The sequence below is a fragment of the Accipiter gentilis genome, chromosome 29 (genome assembly GCF_929443795.1).
Source record: "Accipiter gentilis chromosome 29, bAccGen1.1, whole genome shotgun sequence".
Lineage (NCBI taxonomy): Eukaryota > Metazoa > Chordata > Aves > Accipitriformes > Accipitridae > Astur > Astur gentilis.
In genome coordinates, this window is record NC_064908.1 from 15,402,312 (window position 1) to 15,428,620 (window position 26,309).

General features: G+C 60.2%; 1 protein-coding gene across 1 annotated transcript in view; it reads left to right on the top strand.

The window, feature by feature from the left end:
• The first annotated feature begins 2,017 nt into the window (after positions 1 to 2,017).
• Positions 2,018 to 26,309, top strand: part of HMCN2 (hemicentin 2) — a 38,134-nt gene continuing 13,842 nt past the window's right edge. Inside the window, exons 1-41 of the mRNA XM_049832182.1 lie at positions 2,018 to 2,252; positions 3,130 to 3,200; positions 4,157 to 4,315; positions 4,562 to 4,684; positions 5,517 to 5,688; positions 6,053 to 6,159; positions 6,377 to 6,497; positions 6,594 to 6,857; positions 7,034 to 7,178; positions 7,452 to 7,573; positions 7,668 to 7,940; positions 8,044 to 8,185; positions 8,792 to 8,919; positions 9,171 to 9,284; positions 9,440 to 9,589; positions 10,300 to 10,494; positions 10,867 to 10,962; positions 11,335 to 11,459; positions 11,747 to 11,891; positions 12,034 to 12,146; positions 12,414 to 12,570; positions 12,780 to 12,942; positions 14,461 to 14,588; positions 14,732 to 14,840; positions 15,209 to 15,378; positions 15,945 to 16,040; positions 16,159 to 16,335; positions 19,143 to 19,262; positions 19,435 to 19,596; positions 19,939 to 20,220; positions 20,833 to 21,000; positions 21,168 to 21,281; positions 21,476 to 21,562; positions 22,075 to 22,266; positions 22,709 to 22,882; positions 23,290 to 23,403; positions 24,680 to 24,822; positions 24,998 to 25,148; positions 25,375 to 25,593; positions 25,828 to 25,941; positions 26,009 to 26,196. Of these exons, the coding sequence (XP_049688139.1) occupies positions 2,018 to 2,252; positions 3,130 to 3,200; positions 4,157 to 4,315; positions 4,562 to 4,684; positions 5,517 to 5,688; positions 6,053 to 6,159; positions 6,377 to 6,497; positions 6,594 to 6,857; positions 7,034 to 7,178; positions 7,452 to 7,573; positions 7,668 to 7,940; positions 8,044 to 8,185; positions 8,792 to 8,919; positions 9,171 to 9,284; positions 9,440 to 9,589; positions 10,300 to 10,494; positions 10,867 to 10,962; positions 11,335 to 11,459; positions 11,747 to 11,891; positions 12,034 to 12,146; positions 12,414 to 12,570; positions 12,780 to 12,942; positions 14,461 to 14,588; positions 14,732 to 14,840; positions 15,209 to 15,378; positions 15,945 to 16,040; positions 16,159 to 16,335; positions 19,143 to 19,262; positions 19,435 to 19,596; positions 19,939 to 20,220; positions 20,833 to 21,000; positions 21,168 to 21,281; positions 21,476 to 21,562; positions 22,075 to 22,266; positions 22,709 to 22,882; positions 23,290 to 23,403; positions 24,680 to 24,822; positions 24,998 to 25,148; positions 25,375 to 25,593; positions 25,828 to 25,941; positions 26,009 to 26,196 (6,228 nt within the window). The remainder of the gene's footprint in view (positions 2,253 to 3,129; positions 3,201 to 4,156; positions 4,316 to 4,561; positions 4,685 to 5,516; positions 5,689 to 6,052; positions 6,160 to 6,376; positions 6,498 to 6,593; positions 6,858 to 7,033; positions 7,179 to 7,451; positions 7,574 to 7,667; positions 7,941 to 8,043; positions 8,186 to 8,791; positions 8,920 to 9,170; positions 9,285 to 9,439; positions 9,590 to 10,299; positions 10,495 to 10,866; positions 10,963 to 11,334; positions 11,460 to 11,746; positions 11,892 to 12,033; positions 12,147 to 12,413; positions 12,571 to 12,779; positions 12,943 to 14,460; positions 14,589 to 14,731; positions 14,841 to 15,208; positions 15,379 to 15,944; positions 16,041 to 16,158; positions 16,336 to 19,142; positions 19,263 to 19,434; positions 19,597 to 19,938; positions 20,221 to 20,832; positions 21,001 to 21,167; positions 21,282 to 21,475; positions 21,563 to 22,074; positions 22,267 to 22,708; positions 22,883 to 23,289; positions 23,404 to 24,679; positions 24,823 to 24,997; positions 25,149 to 25,374; positions 25,594 to 25,827; positions 25,942 to 26,008; positions 26,197 to 26,309) is intronic.

Genomic DNA, 26,309 nt, shown 5'->3' on the forward strand with positions numbered 1-26,309 from the left:
TAATATCTTGTAATTGTGCCTCACAGCCCAGAACGGAGGCGCCCCTTGGCAGCCCCCCCTGGCTGGCTGGGCAAGCAGGGGTGCTCACAGCCTGGATTAGGCTTTTCACGTGCAGTGGGATCGCGTTTGCCATTCTGCCCTGCCAAGTTTTCCGGAAACGAGCGCCGCGAGGCCTCCCTGCCAGCCCATCTTCGTTTGTTTGCTCTCCTAACGAGGCTGACTAATTATTTTCAGGAGGCCAGGGGAGATGCCCTAACGGTCTAAACAAGGAGGCTGTGTTTGCACAGGAGGTTTTGTTCGGAGGTGCCTTGTGCCAGCACACGGCGGGGGCACCCGGGGATTTATCCCCCATGCTGGGGAGCAGGTGAGGACGGGCGCAGACTCCAAACCGCGGCAGTTACCCAGAAGCTGTGCCTGGCTTTGCTGTGTTTTAACACACCCCCCCAGCAAGGAAAGGGTTAAAGCCCAGCTAGTGTAGGTGCTCCTGGGACTGGGAGCACTGGTGGGTGTGGGAGGGGCTGGCTGGGATTAATTTGGTGATGGGGAGAAACTGTTGGGGTTTTTTGGTGCCAGAGGTGTTGGAGAGAGGTGTTCCTTGTCGGGGTGCAGGGTTAGGGGCTGGGGATGCTCTGTGGTAGGTTTGGGGGTACTGTGGGGTGGGAGACCCCCCCTGAGCTTGCAGTGAGTGTGAGGCTGGGGGTGCCAAGCTTGGGGGGGGGGGTGGGGAATGAGGGGCTGCAAGTGGGTGCATGCAAGCCTCCAGCCCTGGCTGTGGGACTGGAGGGGGACAAGCCACTGGCACAGCTCTTGGCTCAGCCCCATGGGGCAGAGGTGCCATCTGGCTGCCCCCCCTGCCCTGCTGCAATGTGGGGGGGGTCCTTGCCCACTCTGGGACTGTGCTGGGCTGAGCCCAGGCTTGCAGGGACATGGTGGGGCAGCGGGATGCACAAGAGGGTCCCACCGTCCCGTCTGTGGGGATGTGGGACGGGTGGTCCCTAATCTCCCCCAGTCCCTGTGTCTGGGAGGAGCGGGGCTGATGCCAGTGAGACGTTGGGGGCCAGAGGAGGTGCTCAGCCTGGGGCAGGATTTGGCCCTCGGTGCGCAGCTTCACCTGGAGCCGGCCCTTGGCCGCAGCCGCTCCCTGGGTCCCACTGCGGGGGGAGTTGAGCAAGAGCGGAGCATCCCTCCGGATCGGCCATGAGCTCAGCGCTCCGCTTCAAGGGGAGCCAGGAAAAGCCCCGCTGCCTCCGGCCAGCGCTCCCAGCCAAGGGCTGCCTTTCCCGGCCAAGGGCTGCCTTTCCCAACCCTTGTCCCAGCTCCAGCTTTGTCCGCACTTTGCGTGGCTGTTTGCTCCCTGTTCCTGGCAGGGGGGCTGTGCTGGGAAGTCCCCCAGAGCCCCTTGTGTCCCCCCCCCAGCCCAACTGCAGACCCCTTTTCCAGGGAGGGCCCTTTGCCTAGCAGAGGGGGGGGAGGGGGTTTGCTTCCTTGGGGTCCCTTCTGCAGCTGGTTCCCCCCCCCCCCCCCCCCCCCGCTGTGGGTTTGGCAGGGTTTCCCCGCAAGCGCTCAGCTGCGAGCCCCCGTGTCCTCCCCTAACCCCCGGCTCCCCCCGACTGAGCGGGGGGCTCGCTGAGCCTGGGCTGGGGGGGGGATTGTCAGGGTCTGGGAGGGGGCCTGGGCAGTGTTTCTGACAATCCTGTGGGCTGCAGGACCTGCTTCCCAATCCTCGCATCCCCATCCCGGCTTCCTCCAGCTCCCACCCACCTCCCTGCAACGCCGCTGGCTCCAAAAGTCCTGTTTTCCCTCCCTCTCTCCCAGAAGTTGAATGCTGGAGGAGCAGGTCTGCAGCTGCGGGCTGCTGGGCGTCCCCCAACCAGGGTCCCCGCTCTGTCCCCACCGCGTGTGGCCCCTTGTACCCCGTGTCCCTCCCCGGTGCGGGGACGGTGCCCGGGGGGGTCTGGGGGAAAGAGGAGGGCGAGGATAAAAGGGGTGTCCCCAGCACCTAAGGGTGTCCCCCACGATGCCACCCCACGGAGGGGTGTTTGTGAGTCTCTGGCTGCTGCTGGCCCCCAGTTTCGCCGAGCCCCCTCCTGGCACAGGGGGGGCCACCCTGGCCTTCGTCTTCGACGTCACCGGCTCCATGTACGACGACCTGGTGCAGGTGATGGACGGGGCCTCGCGCATCCTGGAGCGGACGCTCAGCAGGAGCACGAAACCCATCAGCAACTACGCGCTGGTCCCCTTCCACGACCCAGGTACGGCTGGGACAGGGTGAGGGCACGCGTCCCGCCGGGGGACGGGGCTGCGGGGAGCTGGGGTGCGGTTCTGGCCGGGTTTGGGGCTGAAGCGTGCGCTTCCCAAGTGCCCGCACTGTCCTTTTTCCCAGTTTTTAATGCTCCGGTGACGGCTGCGGTGGGGATGGCAGCACGGGATGAGCCGCAGCTCGAGGGCAAGGTGCCGGGCAGGGGCTTCCATCCCTAAGCCACCCTGCAGACACAGGGCCACCCGTTTCTCTCCGGATTAATCCCAGTTCTGCTGGCACCCACTTGTGGGTGGCTCTTCTACTTCCAGCCTGTTCTGATCTCCCTGCTCTAGTCGTGGGGGAGCATTTCTGTACACGTCCACAATGTGCTTCCAGGTCGCCTCAATAACAAGCACCACTCGCTAAGAGGTTTTGGTAATTTACTGCAACACCAGAATAATTTCTTTTTGTCCCAGTCTTTGCCTTGGGATTTTTGTGCACACCCATAAATAGCAGCTGCTCTCCAAAAGAGCCCTGACCCCCCTACAAGGAGAGCGAGACCAAGGCTTTATTTTCAGCAGAAAAGCCGAGTTTGAATGAAAATTGCTGGAGTCAGACAGGGAAGGAGGCAGAGCCAGTAAATGGGTTTCTGCATTGCTTTGCAGCAGAAAAGGGTGCTGGGGAAAGCTTTCCTGGGGCAGCCACGGGGCCGGTCTGCCCAAATCCATGTCTCGCTCGGTGCCAAGCCAGGGTAGATGCTTAACCCTGAGTCTCACGGGTCCCGTAAAGGTGTTTCAGGCAGGGTGGGCGGTTGGGAGCACCCGCAGCACCGGAGGAGGCTGGTGCCGGCGGTCAGGGGGGCTGAGGCGACGGTGTCGGTGTGCTTGCAGAGGTGGGACCCGCCACCCTCACCGCGGACCCCCGGCTCTTCCAGCGGCGCCTGCGAGAGCTCCATGTCCAGGTAGGGGTCCTCAGCCCCGCGGCGCTGCTCCACGGCTGGCTTGGCACGTTGGCACTTGGTGGGAAGCCCGTTCCTGCGTGGTGGTGTGTCGTGGGATCAATCCCTGCTCCCCTTTGGGACTGGTGTCCCCCGGGAGTGTGGCAGGGGCTTAGGGCTGAACTGGGCTTGCTGGAGGCTGACCACAGCGGGCTGGGAGCGGGGAGAGGGTGGGTGACGCTGGTGCTGTGCCCCGGGGCTCCTGCGATGGGGCAAAGCGCTCTTAGTTCACAGCTCTTGTCCCAAAGTGGGAATGTTTTCCCTGGGAGAGTTTGCACAGACTCTCTGTGGAACCAAAGATCTCTTCTTCTAGAAGTGCTGTCTGAAAATTGTTTGAGTTTTTTTATTTAAAAAAAAAAAACAAACTATTTCAGCTGCATTCAGCTGAAATGCTCTCTGGGAGTTTAATAATGCTTTATTAAAGCCCTGCCTCCCGTGCATTGCTAAATCCCTGTGATGTTTCCCTTCGGATGCAGCTGAGTTTTGGTGGGAGGTGTAAAGCTGTGGCTGCGGCTCTTCGGGGTGCAAAGCCCTGTGGAAGCGGGAGCTGGTCCTCTCTGTGCCCCTGCACTCGCCTGGGGTGGCCGGTTCTCCTGCCATGTCGGGGGTGATGGGCTGGGGTGGGCATGAATGTGCTCACTAAGAGTGTTTGTGGGAAGCCAGGGGCTTCTGAGTCTGGATCCCCAAATGGGTGGTTTAATCATCGTTAGCGGTGAGACAGGGATGGGTCCTTGTGACCCTGCGTGTCCCTGCGGTACCGTCACGCCGCTTGGGCTGCGCTTGGTCTGTGACTCCAGCAAACTAGTGCGATTTCTCCCCACGAGCCGACACCGGGTGGGATCCTGCTGGGAGCCCACCGGGGAAGGGCTGAGCACTGGTTGGCTTGGTGCCCGTGCCACGTCCCTCCCCGTGTGCCGCAGGGCGGAGGGGATTGCCCGGAGATGAGCGTGGGAGCCATCAGGCTGGCCGTGGAACTCTCGCACCCCGGCTCCTTCATCTATGTCTTCTCGGATGCTCGGGCCAAGGACTATGAGCAGCAGGAGGATCTGCTGCGGCTGCTGCAGCACAAGCAGACCCAGGTGAGCAGTGCTGCCCGCCGGCCTCCTGCGACAGCCGGCTGGGGCGGATGCCGCAGCAGCACAACGGCAGCTCCTGGCAACGAGTCGCAGCAATAAACCCCCTTACGTTGCCTGTTAGCGGGATAAATTTTGCATCTCCCGGGCTGGCTCGATGTACCGGGGGCTGGTGGATGCCGTTTGCATCCCTTCCCTGGGACGGACGCCCCATGGCTGCGCGTGATGCTACGGGGACCGTTGCTGTGGCAGGTGGTGTTCGTGCTGACGGGGGACTGCGGGGACAGGAGCCACCCCGGGTACCGCGTGTACGAGCGCATCGCTGCCACCAGCTCCGGGCAGATCTTCCACCTGGACAAGCAGCAGGTGACAGAGGTGAGCGGGGAGACCTGCAGGAGCAGGGACCGGGTGGCCGAGGTGCGTGTGGTCCAGCCCGGCTCGGCTGCTCTTATATTCTCCCCTGGGTTAATCCTTGTGCCCGAGGCACCTCCAAATTGCTCTGGGAGCCCCACTTTAGCCTGAAGCAAAGCGAGGGCTGGAGAGGGCTGGTTGTTCTCCAGCTTGCTGCTGGGCTGCTTGCGTGATCTTTGGGGTGAGCTGACTCGCCTGCTGCCACGGAGGGGAGGTGTCTGCTTGGGGCTGAGGCCGAAGATCGGGTGCTCCTGTTGCTGTCAGCACCCTGGGAATCGGGCGGGTGGCCCGGCCGCAGGGAGAGGAGCCTCTCTGCCTCTCCCTGTCCTTGAAGCTCTCGACCGGCACGAAATCTGGGAGACGTGAAGAAGATCAAAGTGCTTCTCTGCTCATTACTGGGCAGCATCTCCCAGCAACAGCCCCTGCCCAACCTCCGGCAGTTGCGTGTTTTAACGGTTTCTATTCCCACGAGCGAGCTGTGGGGTAATAACGCATCTGCTCCGAGCGGCTGAGCAGAAGCCACTTGGCAATAACAATGACACCAAATTACTCAATTCCTTTTGCACCTGCTCGTAGCAAGAGGGGCTCAGCCAGGGCTGTCACCTCCTGCCCACCCGCCCCGTGCCACCCTCGTGCTGGCACCCACCAGACCTGTCTGGGGCCGGCCCTTCGCCCGGGGAACTGTTTTGCAGCCGTGCCTGAGATTTTGGCCCAGTGCAATACAGCCCTGCTCCCGAAACGGCCGTGCCTGGTGGCGAGGAGGGATCTGTGTTAATCCTCCCCCATGTGCCCCCAGGTGCTGAAGTGGGTGGAAGAGGCCATTCAGGCCTCCAAAGTCCACTTACTGTCCACGGACCACGAGGCTGGTGGGGAGCACACATGGCCAGTCCCCTTTGACCCTAGCCTGAAGGAGGTCACCATCTCCCTGAGCGGCCCTGCCCCAGGGATCGAGGTCCGGGATCCGACAGGTAGGAGCCCAGGAGAGGAGAACGAACGGGTCGGGGGTGATGCTTTGCCTTCTGGAGAGCCATCGTGTTTGGGACAAACAGGAGGCTGTAGGCATGGGGATCACCGAGCCCCGTGCTGAACACTTAAATAAAAAAGCAATCAGCTGCAAACCCCTCATTAAACACCAAGTGCATCTGCTCTGCTGCCCTCCCGAGTTGGCTTTGCCTCTGGTTTTAGGAGGGTTTTCTCTGCTGCCGAGGCTGTGAGAGCTGTGTGATGGGCTCTGCACCATGGTGAGCCCCGAGGGAGGGGGGTCCTGGCTGGCTGCAGGGACCAGAGGCTGGACCGGGGTTGCCCATCCCAGAGGTTCACTCACTGTTGCAGGAAAGGTCCGCGAGAATGGCCAAGGTCTGAAAGAACTGCTCAGCATCCCCAACTCAGCCATGGTGGTGGCTGTGGAGCCCCATGAGCCAGGGATATGGTCGGTCACGGTAGGCTGGTAGCAAGTCCCCGCTCGTTGTCCCCTACCCGTCCCCTGATGGATATTTACCTGGCCAGGCTTTGCCAGGCGTGGCCTTTTCCCCCGTCCACCTCCAGCCTGGCAGAGGACGCGCGAGCGGGCTGGAAGGGGCTGGCTGCCACCTCCTCCCGTCCCCATCGCCTCTCCCTTCCCCTGCCCTCAGCCCGTGCCTCTCGTTCCGCTTCCAGACCCAGAGCAGCGGCCGCCACTCGCTGAGGATCACCGGCATCAGCAACATTAATTTTCAAGCCAGCTTCTCCACCCAGCTGGACTTTGGTGCCAACCAGCCTGGAGAGCGGCCAGTGCAGGGTGAGGCTGGTGCTGGCCTGGGGGCGTGGGTGCTGTGTCTGGGCTTCTTGCAGCTGGGAACGTGGCTGGGTTGTTTTCTCCCTTCTTCCCCTCCAGGTCTGCCCATCTCCGTGGTGGTGAACTGCACCGGTCTGAAGCCGCCTGGGCACTTGCAGGAGATCGAGCTCTTCAACACCTCCGGCCATGCCCTCCTCTCGCTGCCCGCGCGGCCCCTCTCCAACACCTCCTCGGGGCAGCTCTGGGTGGGCTCGCTGCTCCGCGTCCCCCCGGGTGACTTTTTGCTGAAGGTGAAGGGTGAAGACACCCAGGGCCACCCCCTGCACCGCCTCTCTGGGGTCACCTACACCAGCGTGGTCCCTGGTGAGTTGTCCCCACAGTCCCCAAGGGTGCTGAGAAGGGACCAAAGGCTCCAGCACCACTTCTGCTTTGGTTTCTGCTGGGGTATTTTATTTTATTTTTTAATCCCGCTTCCCAGTGCAGCTCTTGGTGAGCTCCCAAAGAGTGTCATATGTGTGTGCGTCCCCAAATACTTCCAGGTCTACCCAAAGTGAACATCTCTAGCAAGATCCAGGCTTACAACCGTGAGCCACAGCTGATCTCCTGCTCTGCACGGAGCGAGATCCCTTTCCGCCTGCAGCTCAGCCGCGGTAGGATGAAGCTCGGGGAAGAGCAGCTCTTCAGGTGAGCCTCTGGTTTGGCCCGGTGGGCTCCACGATGGATCTGTGTGGGCAGCAACAGCCCCCTGAGCTGTGCTGGCTGTGGGGGATGCTGTGTGCCGGCTGGGTGCCTGCAAATTCTGAGCATCCCAAGGCAGCAGAGGAAAATCCCAAGGGACATTTCTACGGGAGGTGGGGGTGCACCTCGGATGGAAAAAATGTCCCAGGGATTTGGAGCAGGGTGGTAGCATGGCAGCCCCAGGGTTGGGCTGACCCCGGAGTCTCTCCCTTTTCGCAGGAGTTTGGGGAACATCAGCTGGTTGATCCCTGCGGTGTCCAAGAGTGACGAAGGGTTTTATGAGTGCACAGCCACAAGCAAGTTCGGGGCGACACGGGCTCACACCTACGTCTCTGTCTCAGGTGGGGACTGCTCGTGCCAAGCCTCGGTGCCCGTGAGCCTCCAGGTCTGTGTGCGGGCACAGGTTCATTTCACCCCGGCGTGCCGTGTTTGCAGAGCCGCCGCCGCGTCTCATAGCCCCAGGCAACATCACAGCTTCACCGGGCCAAGACGTGGTCATGTCCTGCCCGGTTTTGGGCGACGTGCCCTACAACCTGACGTGGAGCTGGGATGGGAAGGCGGCGCAACCGGAGGACGGCCGGACCAGGCTGCTGCGGAACGGCTCGCTGGAGATCAGCCGCGTGCAGCCGGGGGACGGGGGCCCGTACGAGTGCGTGGCACGCAGCGCCCACGGCACTGCCACCGCCTCCCTCTGGCTCTTCGTCCGGGGTAGGCTCTGCCCCACGTGGGACCCTGGCCCGGGTGATGCCGTGCCCTGTGGGTGGGTGGCAGATGGCACCTGGGGACTGAACCCTTCTCCAACCCTGTGCAGAGGCACCGTGGGTGAAGGTCGATGCCAGCCCCCAGCGTTTCAGCAGGGGCCAGGAGCTGTGGCTGAACTGCACGGCTGGGGGTCACCCCCCGCCCCACACCACCTGGAAGCGCTGGGGCTGGGTGCTGGAGCAGGACGAGAGGTAACCCGGGGGGACGTGGGTGCCTTCGTCCTCCCTGTGCCACCCCTGCAGGGATGCGTGGGGTGAGGGAGAGGGGCTCGGGGTTGCCCATAGTTCTGGAAAGAGGAAGGCATTGCAATATCCCCAACCTGTGCACCTGAGACGGTTGGCATGCTGCTAGCCTTAATTTCATATATTTCTTTTTAAGCCATTCTGCCTTATCCAGGTCACCATCCCCACCGAGGGGGACTCGAGGTTCTTTGCACGCCCATTGTGTGCTCAAGTCTCAAAATATTCCTTGTGCTTCCCCTTAATTTCTTCTGCTTTTTGGCTTCCGCCTCCTTGCCTGTGTCAGGCTGGGAGTGCTGGAGTGGGCTCTGGGGAAAGTTTTTTTTTGCTTTGGAGATTAAAAAGCCCAATTCTCGATGCTTTTCCCTGGTTCAAAGTAACATCCTTCCCTGCAGCAGCTGATAGAGCTGGCTTTAAGTGCTAACCCACATCCATCAAATGCCCAGCACTTAGCACGTGTGCAGGATGGCCTTAAGCCTGCTCATTTATTTCAACACATTTTTTCATCGGCTCTGTTTTTACAGGGCTCGTTTCTCCCTCTCTCCCCATTTGCCGCAGGGTTTTCACGGATGCTCAGGGTACCCTGCACATCAGGGCTGCCGTCCCAGAGGACGCGGGGAATTACAGCTGCTACGCCAGCAGCGCGCTGGGTTGGGATGAGCAAGTCATCACCCTGGAGTTCACCGGTACCTGCTCCCCGCCGGCCGGCAGCATCCCGGGAAGGGCTTGGGCTCAGAGCTGCCACAGGAGGGATTTACTATCCCTCCTTGCAGTCCCTTGGCTGCTGGCTCGGACCTTGCAGCCCACGAGCTATGGGATGGGGCTGTCGAGGGTGTTGGGGGGAAGCTCCCAGGGCTCCGGGGTCCCCTCAGGGTGAACAGCACCACAACCAGCACTGCAGGGGGTCACCAAAGCTGTCCCTCTCCCCACGGCACAGAGCCTCCTGCAATCCTGGCAGTGACGCCCAGCCTGAAGGCACTCGTGGGAGAAGACGTGACCCTGGAGTGCTGGGTTTTGGGGGTCCCCCCACCCTACGTCACATGGTACAAAGGTGAGACGGGATGGACCTGGGGAGCAAACCCTCTCCATGCACCGGGGGCTCTCCACCACCCTGCAGGGACATCACGCGTGGGGACCCCCGGACCGACGGCGGGAGGGACCCCCAGAGCCACTCAGGGCGCTGATGCGGGGGGTTTCTCGGGGCAGGTGAGCAGGCAGTAGCGACGTTCCCACCCGGCACCCAGCACGCTGTCCTGCGGCTGCAGGCGCTGCGGGAGGAGGATGCGGGGCAATACGTCTGCGAGGCTCTCGGTGAGGCCGGCGTCGCCTTCGACGGCACTGTGCTGGACGTGGGGTGTAAGTCTTTGCCTCTCCTTTTGGGTGCCACCGAGCACTCGAGCCTATCTCCACCGCTGTCCCTCCCAGGCTCAGCTCCTGCTTGCTGCTTCCCAAGGTTCCTCTTGCCCCCAGCTCCTGTGTTTCCCAGCATGGGGGTGTCAGTGCTCAGTACAAGCAGGCTGAAGCCTGGTGGGATTTCCCAGGGTTAGGAGGGAAGAGGTTCAAGAAGCGGCAGAAGACTGGTGCAGATGCTATTGCATGGGATGTGATGGCTTGGGGCAAGACTGGGGGTGCAAAGCGCAATTAGTGGGATTAGGTGGAGGTGGGGGCTGGCTTCTGTGTGTCTGAAAACCCAGGTACCCCAACTGATGTTCGAGGCTTCCCGCCATAGGCAAAAGGGATGGAAAAGCCTGGGGAGGAGGAGGAGGAGAGGAGGTTCTGAGTTGGGGGCAGTAAGGCTTGAAGCAGTTAAAGGCGGAAAAATGCAGGAGGTTTTGCTGAGCCGGGGGGTGTTGAGTATAACTGGAAGAGATGGAAACCGCAACGGCTAAAACAGCTTTGGAAAAACACCAAACGCTTTAAGTCAGTCTCATAACCTTCCAAGGCACCTGGCTCGTGGGTTTTGCAGCCCCGTCTCTTCTCCAGGCTCAGCCCCGTGCAGAGCCTGCTGTGGGGAAGCCGGGGTATCGGACCTGCCTGAGACCCTTCCCCGCTGCTCTCTCCTCCAGCTGCCCCTCACTTTCCTGAGCCCCTGGGGGACACGGCGGTCGAGGTCGGGGAGAGCGTGAGCCTGCTGTGCCGCGTCGAGGGCTCTCCCCCACCACGGGTTACCTGGTCCCGGCAGGACGGGAAGCCCGTGACGGGCTGGCACGGGCCGCGTGGTGTTTCCAGCGAGCTGGAGGCTGCCGAGCTCTTCATCGACAGTAAGAGAGCTGAGCGTGCAAGCATGTGTTGGCGTGGTGGAGAGCACATGCGGGCGTCCCGCCTGGGTGCATGCTTACGCAGTGTCACCCTTGGGTGCTCTCCCCTGTCTGCCACAGGCCGGTGTCCCAGCAGTGGGATTAGCCCCCATGCCCATCTTTCTGCAGCAGTAAAGCATTGACAGAGTGCGTTTAGTTGCACTTTGTACTTGTGCAAACTTAGCTGTGCTGTAACAGCCTGCAAGCCTCCAGTGCTGCAGGGTCTCTCACCCATTGGAGCCGGGGTGGGGGGGCTGGATGGTGTCACCCCATCCTGCAGCTTTCTTGGGGTTCTCCAGCCCCACCAGGCTCAGCCTTCTCCCTGCCGTGCTCCAGGTGCCTCGCTGGATGACCAAGGCATCTACATCTGTGAAGCCCAGAATGAGTTTGGGAAAATCCAAGCGGAGGTCAAGCTCACGGTCACCGGACACGGTTTGCTTTTACGTGCTTTTGTTGGTGTATTGATCCTGGCCGCTGCCAGCGCTGGCCGTGCTGGTGGTGAGCAAGTGCCAGACTTGTGCAGTCACGTCTGCTCCTGAGCTGGCTGTGGTGAATGCTCGGCACCCCCCCCAGTGCAGGGGTTGGATAATGCCCTTCCACATCTTTGGCTTAACATACTGACATGCGCTTGAACCCAAATTGTAGACGAATATCCCCAAATTCTTGGGGGAGCTAAATATCAGAGCCGGCTTGTGCTGAGCCAAGGTCTGGACCTTGGAAGAAAGGCAATCCAGATCGTTTCTGAGTGTTCCTGGCCAGTTTATCTCCAATTAATATTGTTTCCCTTTCCCCTCTTTCAAGCAGCCCCAGAAATAGCTCTTGCATCCCCTGTGGTCCGTGCGCTCTCAGGCCAGCCTGTGTCGCTGCCCTGCGTGATCCTGGCCGGGAGACCGTTCCCAGCCCGCCGCTGGCTGAAGGATGGGCAGCCGGTGAGGCTTCCGCGCCCGCTGGGTTGGTGGGTGGGTGGACAGCCACGAGCACAGCCCTGGGGCAGGGGCTTTGGTGCAGGATGGGTGCCCCAACCTCCCAGGGCCAAAGCTGCTGGTGAAAGATGCCAGGGGAGCATTTGGGTTGGGAGGGTAACATGGATTTATCACCCCGTCAGGATGTTCCTACTGCTCAAGGATCAGTTTCTCAATATGCCCCAAAGACACGGCGATACAGTAATGTTTGACCCCTCCGTCTGTCCTGCTTTCTGCTCTCTGCCCGTGCCCAGGTAGCCCCGAGCAGCCGCTACTCCATCCGGGCTGACGGGAGCCTGCACGTGGACCAGGCGTCGCAGGGGGATGCGGGGAGGTACACCTGCGAGGTGACCAACACCCTCGGCTCACACAGTCAGGACGTGTCCCTGGTCATCCACGGTGAGTGGCAGGGTACCAGGCATCCTGGCTCTGCGGTGAAGAGGGCCGGGTGTCCTCTGCGCTGCTTAAGCAGCAAAGCACCGCTCTTTCTGATGGACACCGCCCTGGCCGTGCAGCATGAGGTGCTTCTCTTTCTTCCCAGTTCCTCCCAGCATTGAGCTTGGCCCTGTCCTCATCACCGCCACCGAGGGAGTGGGCATCGCCCTGAGGTGCAATGCCACTGGTGTGCCCCCCCCTACTGTCACCTGGGCAAAGGTAGGCGGCAGGAGGAGGCAGGCTGACGTCCTCGTCCCAGCCAGGCTGTGGGTCACCCTTGGGTGTGGGGTAACGTGTTTGGAGGGGATGTAGGTCTCCAGTGTGGCTGTGGCTGCCTGAGGAGGTGGCACCAAATGCCCTGGGAAGCCAGGACTGGAGGTAGCTTGTTCTGATGGATCCAGAGCCACCTTCTTGCCCTTGGGATGCTCGGCTCATGGGAAAGTCTCTGCTGTCTTCCTTCCTCCCTCCCTTCCCTTGCCTCTGCAGGGCACAGAGCCCATCTCGCTGAGCCCGCGCTACCACCTTGACCCTGATGGGACCCTCCTGATCCCTTTGCCCTCCCCTGGGGATGCTGGGACCTACTTCTGCACAGCTACCAACGTGGCAGGCTTCTCCAGCCGGGAGATGCAGCTCTCTGTCAGCAGTGAGTGCCCGGGACATGTCCTGGCACCAGCTCCTTGTAAAATGCCTCCAGAGGGTGGTTGGCAGGGAAAGCGTGACCTGGGGACTCGCCTAGCTTCCTTGGGCCACCTAGCCAGGTGCCAGATGGGTTTTGCGGGTGGGAAGAGCAGCAATGAGGGCTGTGGGGCACCTGAAGCATTCCTGCACCAGCCGTGCTCCCTCTCCCGCCAGCGAAGCCCAGGATCGGTGTGAACGGATCGCAGGCGTCAGACCCCGTAACCATCCTGGCTGTGCTTGGGCAGGAGACCACCCTGCCCTGCGAGGTCCAAGGCTATCCCCCTCCCTTGGTGGTGTGGACCCAGGAGTCCCAGCCGCTGCCTCTCGCCACCACAAGGTAAGGAGGGCTGTGGGTGCCGGGGCCGTGCTCTCTTGGTGCTGTGTGTCTCGCCGGAGGGATGTTGAGTCCGTGAAGGGCAGCAGCGGTGGGGAGATATGAAGGGCATCCCTGGTGCTGAGCAGCTGACGCTCAATGCTCTGGCAGGAGCAGAGACAGCCGAGCAGCACAGCATTAGTGTTGCTCTTTGAAGAGAGCAGAGCAAGAATCACCAGGTTTTTTTCCATCATACAAACATCTGCTGGGATGGAGCAGCTGCTCCTAACCCTTTGCACACTCACCCCGGACACAGGTTGGGGTTGGGAAGGGAAGGCGGCTCCGGCACAGCTCCCCAGTCCCGCTCGCCCATCTGCCTTCATGCACATTCCTGCCTCGTGCCGTCACGGTGCTGGAGGCGGCGAGGCCAAGGACGGGCCTGGGGATGGCGGATCCCTGCGGGAGGTGTTGGACCAGGGCTCGACGCTGCTCCACACCCAGGTGGCTGCAGGGCACCGAGGAGGAGTTTTGAGGCCTGGAGGAGGAGGAGAGCAGCGTGGAGAGGACAGGCAGCCGGGGAGGCTGCGGGTGCTGCAGCCTCCCCTGCCTCTCGCAACCCACGTGTTGGGGTGACTTCATGGGCTTTAGGCATCCAAATGCTCCTGGGTCAAAGTTTGGCAGAAACACAGCTGTGAGCCTGGCGGTGGCTTTGTCTGCATTGGAACGTGGGTTTAAACGCCAGTTCTATTCCAGTGGGTGACTTCTGGAGTGCCAAATTCATTTGTTAATGGCGTTGAGGCTGATGGCAGCGATGGGACAGTCATTTAATGCCATTTGATGAGAGAAGATAACCTGGAGGGTGGCTGGATATGTGTGTAGCAAGTGCCTTGGTCTTCCCCCTTAGAAGCAGGACCTATTTATTCAGCACTTTAACACCATGCTGGAAGGGGCTCCCTAAAATTATGGGCCCTGATCTTGGGGTCAGTCACTCCTTTCCCTGCACCTGAGGATTGCTGTGGCCTGGAGAAGCAGGAAGGCATCTTGGGTTTGCTCTTCTTGAGGGACTGTGTTGCCTTGTCGTTCTTGTCTGGTTTCCCATGGCTGCTCCTGGTTGACCTGTGCTGCTCTCCACCTCTCAGCTGGCTTGTCCTCATGTGCCTGGGTGATTTATGGGAGCACACGGGGAGGAATTTGAGGCCGTGGGCTGAGATGATGTTATGTCTGTGGAGCACAGACGGTGCTGGGAGCGAGAGCACAGCCAGCTCCAGCTGCAGGGGCCATGCTCCGCAGGGAGCCCCGTCCCCCCGGGTGGGTGGCTCACACTGCTGCCTCGTGCTGAGCTCACCCAGAAGCTGAGCAAAGGGATTTTTGCACCCGTGGACAGCTCTGCTGCCCTCCTTGTGCAGGAGGTGGCCCTGGGGACCTGCTCTCGGCTGTCTCGAGGCAACGGTGAGCTCTCAGCCCTTAGCTCCTGCCCAGAGGTAGGTGACAGAGGACATGGCTGTTCCTCCCATCCAGCTCTTCTGTTCCCTCTCCCTTAAGGTACAGCGTCCTCCCTTCGGGGTCCCTCCGGCTGGTTGAGCCCCAGGTGACGGACACCGGCCTCTACACCTGCACGGCCACGAATGCCGCGGGCAACGCCTCGCTCAGCTACAGCCTGCACGTCCAAGGTTCGTGTCCGCTGGTTAAAATGCTCCTCCCGTGGGCTGTGGGTCATCATGTACCACCGGGGTCCTGCACCCTCCAAGCCCTCGGCTGCTCCCTGTGCCAGGGTCCGAGGGTGGCCCCAGCCTGAGGTCCCCTTTCCCCCCAGCACCCCCCCAGCTCCTGATCGGCGATGGGGAAAGCCACCTGACGGCTGTCGCCAACGACTCCCTGAGGATTCACTGTCGTGCCATGGGCATCCCCACACCCCAGATCCAGTGAGTACTGCAGAGTGGGGAGGATCCTGCCCACGTCCCCCTGAGCTCCCTTGGGGGCTGCGTAACTCCCTGGGGGTGCTCTGCAGCCCAGCGTGCAAAGCTGCGGCAGAGATCGGGATGGGAGCTCGGGACGGGTGATGGAGACCCCAGCTTGGGGTGTCCCTTAGGATGGGAGGCATCAGTCCTGCTCCTTGCCCCTGGGATCCCGCTCTTCCTAGCGGTCTGGGCACTGCCAGCCCCTTTCCAGGTGACAAGGGGACAGTCCTCACTGCCAGCACCCTACTGTTCACTCCTTCGGTGGGCAGAAATGGGGGCCAGGGGGTGGTGGGACAGACTAAGAACTCGCTGCCCGCCCCCCCTCCTCGCAGGTGGCTGAAGGACGGGCACCCGCTGGGTGAACAGGACGGTGCGGTGGTGTCTGAGGACGGTGGGACCCTGCTGATCACTCGCGTGGGGCTCAGCCACGAAGGGGTCTATATCTGCCAGGGCAGCAGCCGGGCAGGGGTGGCCCAGGCAGAGGTGCAGGTTTCGGTGCAAGGTGAGTGCAGCATCTGGGGCAAGACCTGCTATCCATGCCGTGCATCAGGGAGGACATGGCTAGCCAAAGGAGTGGGTGTTCTTGGCCCTGCTTTTTGGGAGGTGTAGGGTCACTGGCTTGATCCGTTGGGATCTTGCCCTTCGCCGGTCTTAACCTGAGCCTGAGAGCTGATGGCCACTGACACCACAGTAAACCATAGCATCCATCCTTGATGGGTGCTTCTCAGTGGAGGGTCTACTCCCAGTCCCTCTGGCCAGAGCACCCCTCGGTCAGCATCGCAGGATGTGACGCTGAAGGTGTTGGGTAAGAAACCAGGCAGGGAGTGGAGACCCCTGCCCTGGGAAGGATGAATATCTCATCCCAGGGGGCAAGAAATCTGCGAGCTGACTTGAGGAACAGCAGTGGCACCACCTAGTGATGTGGTGCCCTCCCAGAGTGGGGGGCCCTGGCTGTTGCTCTCCCAGGACCTTGCGTGTGCCAAGAGCCCCCCGGCGCACCCAGCCGTGCCCCTCGGCACCGCATCGTGCGGCTGCGTGGAGCCGACGACCATGCGTGCTGGGTTGCAGTACCTCCCAACATCGAACCCAGTGCGGTGGACCTGGCCATTCTGGAGAACGGCACGGTGTCCCTGGAGTGCCTGGCCTCAGGGCTGCCTGCTCCCAGTGAGTCAGTCCTCTCCCTCGGCTCTTGCTCACATACCCCTGGGGCTTTCCCTGGGTCCCCTCGGTGAGAGAAGCGGCAGCATCGCTCCTTACAGCTCAGCTCCCTGCTTCCCTCCAGACATTGCCTGGTATAAGGGGCATGAGCAGCTCTTGGCTGGGCCGAACTGGACCCTGTCCAGGGATGGGAAGCGCCTGGAGATCCAGCGTGCCCAGCTTTCCGATGCCGGCAGCTACCGCTGCGTGGTCTCCAACGTGGTTGGTGTCACCGAGCTCTGGTACAGTCTGCAGGTGATCGGTGAGTCCACGGTGGGAAGGACTGCAGGACCTCTTGTGCTTGTGTGGGTCCAATGGGGCCATCCCAGCCCTCAAGACATGTCACTGGAAGATGGCTTTAGCAGAGCCCCTGTCCTCTGACACGTTTGCAATTCCGGCCATGCAATCATCCCAAACAATGTCCCAGAAAACCACGGCCCCGTGGATGGGTATTGCCTGGTCCATGCCATGGTGTCTCCTACACACTCTGTCTCTTTTGCACTCTGGTGCTTCTGGTGACATTTCTCTGCTCCCCGCACCCTCCCCAGTACCTCCCCAGATCACAGCTGGCCCCAGCCCCGTCACGGTGACGATGAATGAGCCGGTGACACTGGAGTGCAATGCCACAGGGACCCCAGCTCCAGTGCTGCTGTGGCTGAAGGATGGCAATCTGGTGTCCAGCCTGGCAGCGGGTGGCCCACAGGTGGGTGAGGTGGCCCCTGTGGGAGTGGGGGGCTCACTGGGGACATCCCTCCAGGAAGATGTTCCTTTTCCTTCTTTTGGCTTTGAAAAAAACCCCAATTGATGGAGCTGAGCAGATGCACCGTTGCCCAGACCTGCCCCTGCATTTGGTCCATGGGAGCGTGGACCTGCTCAGCCCTGCGCTGGGCTTTCTGGCCATGAGGGGCACGGGTGGGCAGAGGGTCCCCGGGATGTGACGAGGACGGGCTCAAGGCAGGCTTATGCCCACCCATCCCTGTTCCTGCTTGCCGGCTTGCAGCCCAGCTCTGGTTTGATGCTCATCTGGGCTCTTTCTGGGGGGAGCACAGATCCTCTCCGATGGGCACGTGCTGTCCCTGCCCACCGCTCACCTCCAGGACTCAGGGACATACACGTGTGTAGCCAGCAGCTCTGTGGGGGAGGACAGACGTGAGGCCACTCTCGAGGTGCGGTGTAAGTACCCCGCTGCATCCCCAGCCCCTGCCTGCCAGCGTGGCTGTGGGGCTGGAGGTGATGCTCGGGACTATGGGGCTGCTCCGCTGTCCCCTTGCGAGCGTGCAGGGCTGCGGGGGATCAGCCCTAGAGAGGGGTACCAAAGGAGGTGGGGGGGCTTGGGGAAGGTGTTGCCCTGTCGACCTGTTTTCCAGTGCCCCCCACCACCCTGGGCGAGGAGGAGAACATCACTGTCATCGTCAACCAGCCGGTGACCCTGGAGTGCCTGGCCCCCGGGGTGCCCCTGCGGGGGTCCCGCTGGCTGAAAGATGGGAACTTACTCACACCAAAGCCGGGCGTGCAGCTGTCTGCAGAGGGGACCATGCTCCAGGTGACATTTCAGAGGATTGCAGAGAATGGGAGAGGAAACAGGGCTGTGAAGACCCCCATCTCCCCCTCCCCACCTTTGGGAGAGAGTGGGTGCAGAGGGAGGGGGTGTCCCTCCCTGCTGCCCGTGGCTCAGCACCATTCCCACCCCTCATGCTGATCTCATCCCCGTGCTGGCACAAAATCCCCCCGTGGAGGGGCTGCATGGGTCCAGCTCTGCTGCAGAGCATCTTAGTGTCTCTGCTTGTTCTGGCAGATCGGGCAAGCCACCGTGCAGGATGCGGGCAGGTACACGTGCCAGGCACCTGCACACCCAGAGAAACACTACAACCTCGACGTGTGGGGTAAGGGCCACTGTGGCTGAAATAGTCCAGCAGGGGCAAATATAGTGTGTGTGCGTGTATATGTGTATATACACTATATTGCATACTATTTGTTCATATGTATAATATGTAGCTGGGGTAGTTGACTGGCTTGGAAAACACTAAGCCCAACATATTAAAGCTCTGCAAAACGATGGACCTGGAAGGGGTAGGGAATCCCCACCAGAACAGGTATCAGAGGGGAAAAAAACAATGTTTGCATGAGACTTGGGGGGAGATTTCAGTGACGATGCAGAAGAGGTGTCTTTCCAAAATTTGGGCAGGAGAGTGGAGGGATTTCCATATTATTGCCAGGACTCCTCTGTCCTTTTTTTGCACTTTGTGAGCGCGGCGCTTGCTGCAGGTATCATCCCCATTCTCTCCCCCTGCCCAAGTTGGGAGGATGCCAGTGGTAGTTCTGGGCCGCTGCCAGGATGGGCACCAGCTGCTTTTTCTTGCTCGATTTGAGCATCCTCGCAGCCTCCCGGCCTGTTCAGCACGTCTGCAGCGCTGGGGGCTGAGCCAGGGTCTGGCTTTTCTCGAGGATGCTCTCGGCCAGTTGGTGGAAGTCCTGCAGGCAGGCAGCCAGGGAGTGGAGAAAATCCAGTTCTCCTGATCCGGGCTTGTTCCTGCGATCCCTTCCCAGGGAAACGTTTGCACGTCTGGCGTCCTGGCTCGGGTGGCTTGTTTGGGTTCTGCTGTTTTTGTTTTTCAGGGGTTTCTGGGTGTTAGGGTTTTTCTTCTACAAACTGATATCCCTCATGGGAAGGAGTTACCGTTTTCCAGCCAGCTGTATTTATGAGCAACTGAGAACAGCATCTGATAATGGAAAGAGTTAGGTAACCTTCCCAGCGAGCAGTGCTACCTAATAAGGCTGTGTCTGGCCAACCTGGGCTTGGCCTGCCTGTGTGGCTGGCGCGGGATGCTCGGTCATCCTCTGCTGTAGGCCACGTGCAATTAAAAGCATCGTTCGTTTAATAGCTCGAGAGTTAAGATTATTATTTCCACATGGAGCCAGTGCAGGGGAGGCTTGCCGGTTCTTTGTGTGGAGCCCAGCGGAGCTGTGGGTGGTGTGTAGCCAAGCAGGATGGAACTCCAGCGGGGAGCTGCCCCTCTTCTCCTGTCCAGTGCCCTCAGCGAGCTGCTCCTCTTCTCTCACCCCCTGCAGTGCCCCCGTCCTTCTCCTCGGCAGAGCCCGCCACCGTGTCCGTGCTGGAGGGACAGTCCGTCAGGCTGGCCTGCAAGTGCCAGGGGATCCCCTTCCCCACCCTGAGCTGGTGGAAGGACGGTAGGGTCCTGCTCCTCAGCCTCATCCCTCCCCACACACGTGTTGAGCCACCAGACAGGTGTTGGTCTCCTTGGAGCAAGGAGTGCTTTATGTTGAGCAGTTTCCAGCTTCTGGGTGGGAACTGGTCCTGCTGGGAACCTGAGAAGATGCTGTTGTCTCCTTCCCTGGGCAGGTGAGCCCCTCTCCACCCAGCCCGGGAGCCCAAAGCTGGTGTCCACGGGAGGGAGAATGCTGTACATCGAGAAGGTACGGCTGGTGGACACGGGGACGTACACCTGTGAGTGCAGGAATGCCGCCGGCAGCAGCAGCAAGGAGCATCGTCTGGAGGTGCATGGTGAGCTGGGGGACCCCGAGGGCCTGTGGGGTGGCTGAATGTGCCATGATCTCTCTCAATGCAAGGTTCAGCTGGACCCAAAAGCTCGCAGCCATTGCCTGCTGCTTTGGGATTTTTGGAAAGGGTGCTGCTAGCTGGGCTACCTTTGCCCCTCCAGCTTTCCTCTTGGCTCCAAGCTGCTTGCAGCTGGTTTTCACTCTAGCAGCCCAATTGCACTAGTTGCACCCACTCGCGTTTACTTCGCCCTCCCGCTGCCGCCGTCCAGACCGATGGCGTTTGTATGTTCGCTTACATACGGCCTAGGGAGTTGCTACAGCGTCACCTCTGCCCTGTGTCCCACAGCGCTGCCGAGGATCCAGGGCAGCAGCAAAGCCCTGAGGAAGGTTTCTGTCATCAAGGCTGGCGAGACGGTTTTGGAGTGTGAGGCCCTGGGGACGCCACCGCCCACGGTGACGTGGGTGAAGGACGGGCAGCCCGTGGCCGGCAGGGATGGGATCTTGCTTATGGAGCAAGGGAAGCGGCTGCGCATCCCCAAGGCGGAGGTGGCCCACGCAGGACGCTACATTTGCTTGGTGGCAAACGCAGTGGGGCAGGACCAGAGGGAGTTTGATGTTGTGGTGCATGGTAAGGGTGCGGGACGGGGCTGGTGGCTGGGGTGCATGGATGCAGGCAGGCTCAGGAGGGTGGTGATGTCCCGCCACACATTTGATGCAGCGTAAGCACAGAGAGCAACCTGACATGGAGTAGATCTTGGACAACCCAGCACGTAGGAGGTCTTGGGTCAGAAGGGGTATGCTGCAGGCATAGCTGTAGAATTGTCTCCATCAGGCAGGAGTTTCTTTCCAGGGTCATCAGATCAGACCATCTCACACTTTATAAGGTCATCTACCTCCCAAGGAGTCGGGGAAACCTCATGGGTCAAGGTACCAAGCACTTGAGCTTGAAAAAGGCCTGAGGTGGCTCAGGGTGTGTGGCCAGCTTGGTGTCACACCTGTAAGCGTGGGCCTGGGGGTGCAGGTAAGCAGCACGTACTTGCTGTGCGTCACCTGTCCCATAACAATTTCAAAGTCAACAACTTCAGATGATGCTAATGGTCCTTCTGGGCTTGTGTCCTCAAACTGTACAAAGCAGGAGGGTGGGAACAAGCTGGGTTTACCCAGGTTTCCCCCTTTGCCTTGCTCCTTGAATGTCTCGGCTGCTTTGCAAATGGATGTCCATCCTTTTCTGCGTCCCCAGTTCCTCCTGAGTTCATTCAAGGATCAGGACTGACAACCAACATCAGCGTCTCTCTGCAAGGATCCCTGACGCTGACCTGTGAGGCCACCGGCATTCCCCTGCCCACAGTCACCTGGTCCTGGAACGGTTCTCCTGTCACACCCAGCAAGCACACGCATGTCCTTTCAGGTCAGGGATGAGGCAGGGATGCTGTGAGAGACGAGCACTTCGGGAAAACGTTTTGCCTCAGTACCGATGGGTTTAAACATGGCGGAGCTCCAGCCCTGCAGGAGCACTGCTGGGTTGGGCTGCTGCCTGGATCAGGGCCCCGAAATCTCTCTGCTCCATGCTTCCAGGGGGCTGGCTGCTGAGGCTTACCCGTGCACGAGCCCAGGATGGTGGCCACTATTCCTGCCTGGCCAGCAACGTAGCTGGGGAGGCCAGGAAGCATTTCTACGTGGACGTCCTAGGTAAGGAGGGGTCCTCCGTTTGCTGCAGGATTCCTGGTGGGATTTCAGAGCTTCACCCTTACAGGAACAGGCACGAGTTAAGACTGGGCACGGTGGGAGCTGCAGTGCTGGAGTCCTTCGTGCCTTAGCATGTGAGCTCAGAGGCTCAGCGAAGCTGGCCAGCTGCTGAGGTCCCCGGTGGCTTGTGTTCCTAGTTCCTCCCCACATTGAGAACGCGGGGGAAGAAGAGACCATCAGAGTACCCGAGGGTCACCCTGTCACCTGGTCTTGCCTGGCTGTGGGTGAGCATCACGCAGGGAGCAGAGGTGGCATGAGCAGGTGGGAGATGGGACTCGGGGGCAGCTGACCTGAGTCTCCCTTTGGGGTGTGGAGCAAATGGATGGCTTCAGTCAATGACATGAGAATAGCTGAAATCGACTGAGGAGCTTTTTTGGGCTAGTTCCTGACTTTGCGGTTGGGCTGTCCTGGAAGCGCTGGGGAGGGGGCGCCCACGCGGGGAGCTTGTTCCACAACGTAAGCTCCAATCTTTCCCAAATGGAGCTAAAATTCCTCTAATCTGGTTTCTCCTTTAGTGATGGGAGTAATTAATCATCTCCTACTCAGGACAGTCCTCTTTCTTCTTGCTGGCTCATCCAGCAGCCTCTAAAAACCTGATCCAGATCATGATAATTTTGGATTTGGGCTGATGTCCCTGCTTCCCAGAAAAGCTCTGGCGGAATGACCCTGGTCAGGCTGTACTCACGCACGGAAAAACTTTGCACGAAGGCCAAAACCTGCTTTCTACCCTACACAGGCAACCCCCAACCTAAGATCACCTGGCTGAAAGATGGCCACCCTCTGCCCAGCGGAGACAACTTCTCCATCTCCCCGGATGGCTCCAAGCTCCACATCCCGCAAGCCTCCCTGTCTGATGCTGGCCGCTACTCCTGCATGGCCTCCAGCTCTGTGGCAAATCAAACCAAGCACTACCTGCTAGATGTTTTTGGTACGAGATGCCTTTGGATGGAGGCAGACTCTCAGGTGGGAGCAGGGGACGTGGACTTAGAGGGCTTTTTAATTGCCTGCCCCAGGTAGGTGGTGAGGATCCCTTAGACCTACAGCCAGCAGCATGGCATGAGGTCCTGGACCCGTCCCAAAGCCCTTGTGAGACCTCTTGGAGGAACATAAAGGGTCCATCTAGTGCAGGTTCCACCTCTGATGATGGCTTGTGGGAAGGGGGAGTGTGTCTTCTGTCCCCCCTGTGTTTTTGGAGGGGAGCAAGACAGGGCAGAGTCTGAAGCAGGGCTTGTGCTGCACGTGCTGTGCATTTCACAGGTGGTCAAGCCCAACTCCCAGAACTCGGATCATGGTCTCTGGTGGGGGGATGAAGCATTGGGAAGCCCAAGTGGGTGCTAATGCTGATCTGAAACACAAACACATCTCTGCAGCCAGTCCTACCTTTGCTGGAGATGCCCATGATGCTGCTGCAGAAGAAGTCACAGTGATCATCAACAACCCCATCTCCCTGGTCTGCGAGGCTCTGGCACACCCATCTCCCAACATCACCTGGCTCAAGGACGAGGTTCCCCTCAAAGCGTCTAGAAATGTCCTTCTGCTCCCTGGTACTATGCTGGTGTCCATTGGCTCTGCATGACCACGGTGGCCCCTTGCTGCATGACTGGGGGAGTGAGAGCGGGAGCAGGGCCTTTTCTTGGTCTGGCTGTGGTTCAGGGCAGTGGGATGGTGAGAAGTCATCATCCCGCAGGACCCGAGGGGCTCAGGCCATCGGGTGGATGCTGCTTTTCCATGTGCTGCATCATCTGATAATAGCTACAGCCTCCTCAGCAGCATCGGTGAGACAGCACTGGGTTTTATAAGCCTGGAAACTGGGCACTAGAAGAGCATTAGGCCCCCTCAAGTCAGGCTTGCAGGTGATCAGCGGGTCCCTTAAGATACCTTCTTGTGCTGCATGGGGATAGACAGCTGTGGCTGTGTGTGGTGACCCTCTCAGGAGACCCCCTTTGCCCAGGTGGCCACGGGCTGCAGATCCTGAATGCCCAGGAAGAGGACGGGGGCACGTACAGCTGCGTCGCAGCCAATGAAGCCGGGGAGGCCGTGAAGAACTACTCCGTGAAGGTCCTGGGTGCGGGAGCTCTCCATGTCCTTCCTAATTCTGCAGTGACCCCACCACTGTAACCGGGCCAGTGCCCTTTCCTTCCCTTCCCATCCCTTCATCCCGGGGAGATGCACCTCATGCACATATCAGCACGTGGCCCCAAAAAGCCTCTGGTCTACCCCAAGGAGGGCAAAGGAGTTATAGAATCATAGAGTGGTTTGGGTTGGAAGGGACCTTTAAAGGTCGCCTAGTCCAACTCCGCTGCAATGAGCGGGGACATCTTCAATGAGATCAGGTTGCTCAGAGCCCCGTCCAGCCTGAACTTGAATGTTCCCAGGGATGGGGCATCTACCACCTCTCTGGGCAACCTGTGCCAGTGTTTCACCACCCTCATTGCAAAAAATTTCTTCCTTGTGTCAAGTCTAAATCTACCCTCTTTTACTCTTTTAGTCTAAAACCATTAGCCCTTGTCCCATTGCAACAGGCCCTGCTAAAAAGTCTGTTCCCATATTTCTTATAAGCCCCATTTAAGTACTGAAAGGCTGCTATAAGGTCTCCCTGGAGCCTTCTCTTCTCCAGGCTGAACAACCCCAACTCCCTCAGCCTGTTGTCACAGGAGAGTTGTTCCACCCCTCTGATCATCTTCATGGCCCTCCTCTGGACCTGCTCCAACAGGTCCATGTCCTTCTGATGTTGGAGGCCCCAGATCTGGACGCAGTACTGCAGGTGGGCTCTCAGCAGAGTGGGGTTGAGGGGCAGAATCCCCTCCCTCGACCTGCTGGCCACACTGCTTTGGATGCAGCCCAGGATGCGGTTGGCTCTGTGGGCTGTGAGCGCCCATTGCCGGCTCATGTCCAGTTTTTCATCCACCAGTACCCCCGTGTCCTTCTCCCCAGGACTGCTCTCAATCCCTTCATCCTCCAGCCTGTATTGATACCGGGGGTTGTCCCAACCCAGGTGCAGGACCTTGCACTTGGCCTTGTCGAACCCTATGAGGTTCACATGGGCCCACTTCTTGAGCTTGTCGAGGTCCCTCTGGATGGCATCCCGTCCCACAGATGTGTCAACCGCACCACTCGGCTTGTTGTCATCTGCAAACTTGCTGAGGGTGCACTCAATCCCACTGTCTATGTCATTGATGAAGATATTAAACAGCACTGGTCCCAATACAGAATACCCACTTGCCAAGGGTTCATCTGGGGGTGTCAGCAGTACCCCAAGGTGCTGCCTGTTGCTGATTAAGGTAGAACAAGGGCATTGGGGGCTCTTCTCTTATCCCAGCTGTGTCGTTTCTCCTTACTAGTTCCTCCTTCAATTGCCAGAGATGACCTTTTGGGGGAATTTGCTGTGAAAGAGGTGAAAACCAGGGTCAACAGTACAGTGATGCTGGAGTGCGAGACCTGGGCTGTGCCCGAGCCGACCATCCAGTGGTACAAGGACAAGCAGGTGAGGTCCTAACTGCAACCAGGGAGAAGCTCCTGGGTTTGGGGACCTTCCCAGGTAAATGAAGTGGGAAGACACCCTTTATAAGGCTGGCTGGGCTCCATCCCACTCCTGGGTGCGTAATCCTCCTCCTGCTCTTCTGTTTCTTTTGTGCCTTGGGGCTGGGGTCTCTGTGCAGCTCCTGGCAAGTGCCGGCCACCTCCAGATCCTCAGCGAGGGGCAGGTCCTTCAGATCAAACCAGCCGGTGTCTCGGATTCAGGGCACTACACCTGTGTGGCCACCAATGCTGTGGGCGAAGACGATAGGGACTTCATCGTGCATGTCCAAGGTGAGCCCTGGGCGGCCAGCCAGCGCCCAGAGCAGCGGGTGTCTCGGCAAGAGGAGGGGTCCTTAGTTGGGTCCATTGTGGGAGCAGAGCAGGGTGAGCAGGAAGAGTTTGTATCTGCTGGAAAATAAGCATCTCCTCAGTCCCAGTCAGGCCTGGGCAGATACTTCGGTTGCACATAGGGCCATGAGTCCCGTTCCTTACAGCTGACCACAGCCTGTCCCCGCAGTGCCACCCCTCTTCCAGCAGCAGACAAGCCCCACCGAAGCCCTCGAGATCTTCTACCGGGAGGAAGACCAGGATGGGGAGGTGACAGAGCACCGGCAGGCTATCCTCAACCAGCCCACTGCACTCTACTGCGACACCAATGCCATCCCACCTCCCCAGCTCACCTGGTACAAGGATGGGGAGCCCCTCTCCCCCGGCCCAGGGGTGCTGATGCTGCTAGGTAATGGGAATGGACCCTCACTCTGGAGTTTGGGGGGGGGTTCCTGCAGCAGCTTTGTGGGTTGAGAGCATCCTTAGCATGGAGAAGGTTGGATCCTGTCCCGCAAACAGCAGGCATGGGACCTGCAGGGTTGCTGTGGCTGCATAAGGGTCTGCACAGCGAGGTTGGAGGGGACCCTCCGCCCCCCCGCGGAGCCCTCCCCATCCCCTGCTCCAATCCTGCCCTGCGCCGCAGGGGGCCGGGTGCTGCAGCTGCCCGCGGTGCGGGAGGAGGACGCGGGCAGGTACACCTGCGAGGCAGCCAACGCAGCAGGACAGGACCGCCTGCACTACGAGCTGGAGGTGCTGAGTGAGTACGGGGCTGGGGTGGGGAGTGGATGGAGGCACGTGGCAGCCCTATAACCGCCTGCTTCCAGCTGCCCCGGCCATCCACGGCGGCACGGAGGACCTGGCCGAGGAGATGACGGCCACCATCAACGGTACCGTTCGCTTCAATTGCGAAGCCAGCGGGCACCCAGCGCCCACGGTGTCCTGGCTCTGGAATGATGTCCCCGTTGTGGGTGGCCCACGGCACCAGCTCCTGGAGGGTGGCACAGTCCTGCAGGTCGGTGTCCCCCCGGACAGGGTGGCTGTGCCGGGGGGGACATGGGAGACACCGGGTGGAGGGGATGGGGTATTCTTCCCTCCCCAAAGAAGGGGCTGCCCTAGTCTTGCCAG